Source organism: Schistocerca serialis, chromosome 4 (genome assembly GCF_023864345.2).
Source record: "Schistocerca serialis cubense isolate TAMUIC-IGC-003099 chromosome 4, iqSchSeri2.2, whole genome shotgun sequence".
NCBI classification, from domain to species: domain Eukaryota; kingdom Metazoa; phylum Arthropoda; class Insecta; order Orthoptera; family Acrididae; genus Schistocerca; species Schistocerca serialis.
In genome coordinates this window covers 643,447,530-643,449,570 of record NC_064641.1, presented here as the reverse complement: position 1 = coordinate 643,449,570, position 2,041 = coordinate 643,447,530, and the positions used below count along the sequence as shown (strand labels likewise).

General features: G+C 33.8%; 1 protein-coding gene across 1 annotated transcript; it reads right to left on the bottom strand.

Annotated features, from left to right (window-relative positions):
* Positions 1 to 268: 268 nt before the first annotated feature.
* On the bottom strand, positions 269 to 1,752 carry LOC126475498 (nicotinamide riboside kinase 1). Its single transcript, XM_050103405.1, has one exon. The coding sequence runs from the start codon at positions 1,613 to 1,615 to the stop codon at positions 968 to 970; it is 648 nt and encodes a 215-aa protein (XP_049959362.1). The 5' UTR covers positions 1,616 to 1,752; the 3' UTR covers positions 269 to 967.
* Positions 1,753 to 2,041: the final 289 nt, after the last annotated feature.

Sequence of the window (2,041 nt, the reverse complement as noted above, 5' to 3'; positions counted from 1 at the left end):
ATTTAATTTACTGAGTGCACTCATCTCTGGCCCCAGTGCTAACTTGTACAGTCAGAACATTACACTAATACCTTTCTTACATTAAAAATAACTTCAGCCCTAAAATATTTGAAAAACATAAAACAATATTCTTGCATTTTTTCCATGAATATTGACTCCATATTTGAGTAAAATTAAAATTTGTCATATTTGGTTCAAAAATAAAAGGAAGTCCAATAAACTGGACACTGGGTCTGGTAGATACTTGAGAATATGAAATAAGCAGTCAAAAGTTACCACAAACTCAATCTTTACAGATAACTCTTTCTCAACAAACACTTTCGAGCACAAGGAAGTGTGCCTATTGCAGTAATTAATATGTAAATGACTTCCCTGGAGCATTTTGCAATGGGTCCATCATCTTCACTGTTTTCTGATGTAGTACAGCAGTCCAGCAACAGAGGTCATCAAGAACTGCGAAACTAAAAGTGACAGATGTCCAATAAATAGGCTACTGAGTGTAAAAGGTGAATGAAATCATTTGCTATTACAACATGTGTAAAAGGCCATGTCCAATATATTGCACATCAAGACTGAAAGGGGGTTATCTACTGCATTCTTTATATGAAATTGCAGAATTTTGAAGCTGAAATATTATCAAAGGACTACAGTATTATAAAAGGAAACAAATATTTGGGAAATAGGGACATCTGAATCCATGTGCAAATTCATTATTTATTTTGAAGAACATCCTGTTAAAATTTCTATTTCTTGACATAGATGTCTAAAAACACAACATTATAATCTAGTTTTTATTTATTTAACTTCCATCTTGTTTGGGGATCTGTACATTGAGAAGTAGTTTGTGTTATATGTTATACTTTCTCAATTTTGAATTTCTTGTACAGTGACTTAGAAAGTTTTGTGAACATAATAAAAAATTCATTGCTACATGAATCTCAAGAAAATTAGAGATAAATCAAATAGTTCACATGGTAATTTTCTTATATTTCATTATGTCAAGAAATATATTAGACACAACTTGCCTCACATCATTTGTACCATCTATAATATGAACATCAGCAACAGTCTGAAAAACTTCATCCCTGTGTTTTTCATACTCAGGCCAAACACACACATCAAAATAACCAGGTACATCAGGGGGATCATAGATACGAACTTTCCTTCTTTCCCAGCATTGATCCCTGGTAAGTGTTAAATAATATTTTAAGTGACAAATTTCCACAATCGGCTGATAATTTAATACCAAAAATCCTTCAATTATTAAGATATGAAATGGTAATTCACCTGCTAAAGCTTCAAAATTCATCAGTGGTAGGTCATTACTACTTTTTTCTTCGTGTATTTTGCAATGGCTAAAATGCTGCAGGAAATTAAACTGGGTAATTCTTTTAATGTCTGCCCACATTTTGTTCATATCAACACTTGACATTATCTCCCAGTTTATGTGGTTCAGTGTTGGGATCCATGTATGCTTTCTGCTATCTGGAGGCAGAAAATAGTCATCCTGGCACAATAGATATGAACCTGAAAGGCTTTCATGCAAAGAACGTGCAACTGTTGTCTTCCCACCACACGTTACACCTGAGACACCAATTACAAGCCACTTTTTCATGGCTGGTGAATTGCATATACAGTAAAAACTATTAGTCCTCCAATAAAGCCAAGTCCCATGAAAGCAGGGATCAAAAGAGCATAATGAACAGATGGAAACAGAAGCCTAAGAGGATGTCCATCATCAACAAAGGGTAGAGCTATAACCCAAACGGTGTAAAGAAAGTAAAATAAACTACTGAACAAAATGAATATTTTTCCAAGTAAAGCGTCACGCATTGTTCGACAGTTAAGCACACATGCCTATAGACTTCCAAGATATCAAACAGTTAAAAGCCATACTTTTGCTTTCCGAAAACATCCCATTAGAAAACAGTCAGTACTGTAGCTACGATTATACGATGACAATCTTTCTTTAACGATTCTAAACTGTTATTATACACAATGATCTACGTATCAATGTATTCCTCTTCAAAGTTCTTAAAAT

What these genes read in the sequence shown, in the direction of transcription:
- LOC126475498 (XM_050103405.1), bottom strand. Translation starts at nt 1,615, where the DNA reads ATGAAAAAGTGGCTTGTAATTGGTGTCTCAGGTGTAACGTGTGGTGGG.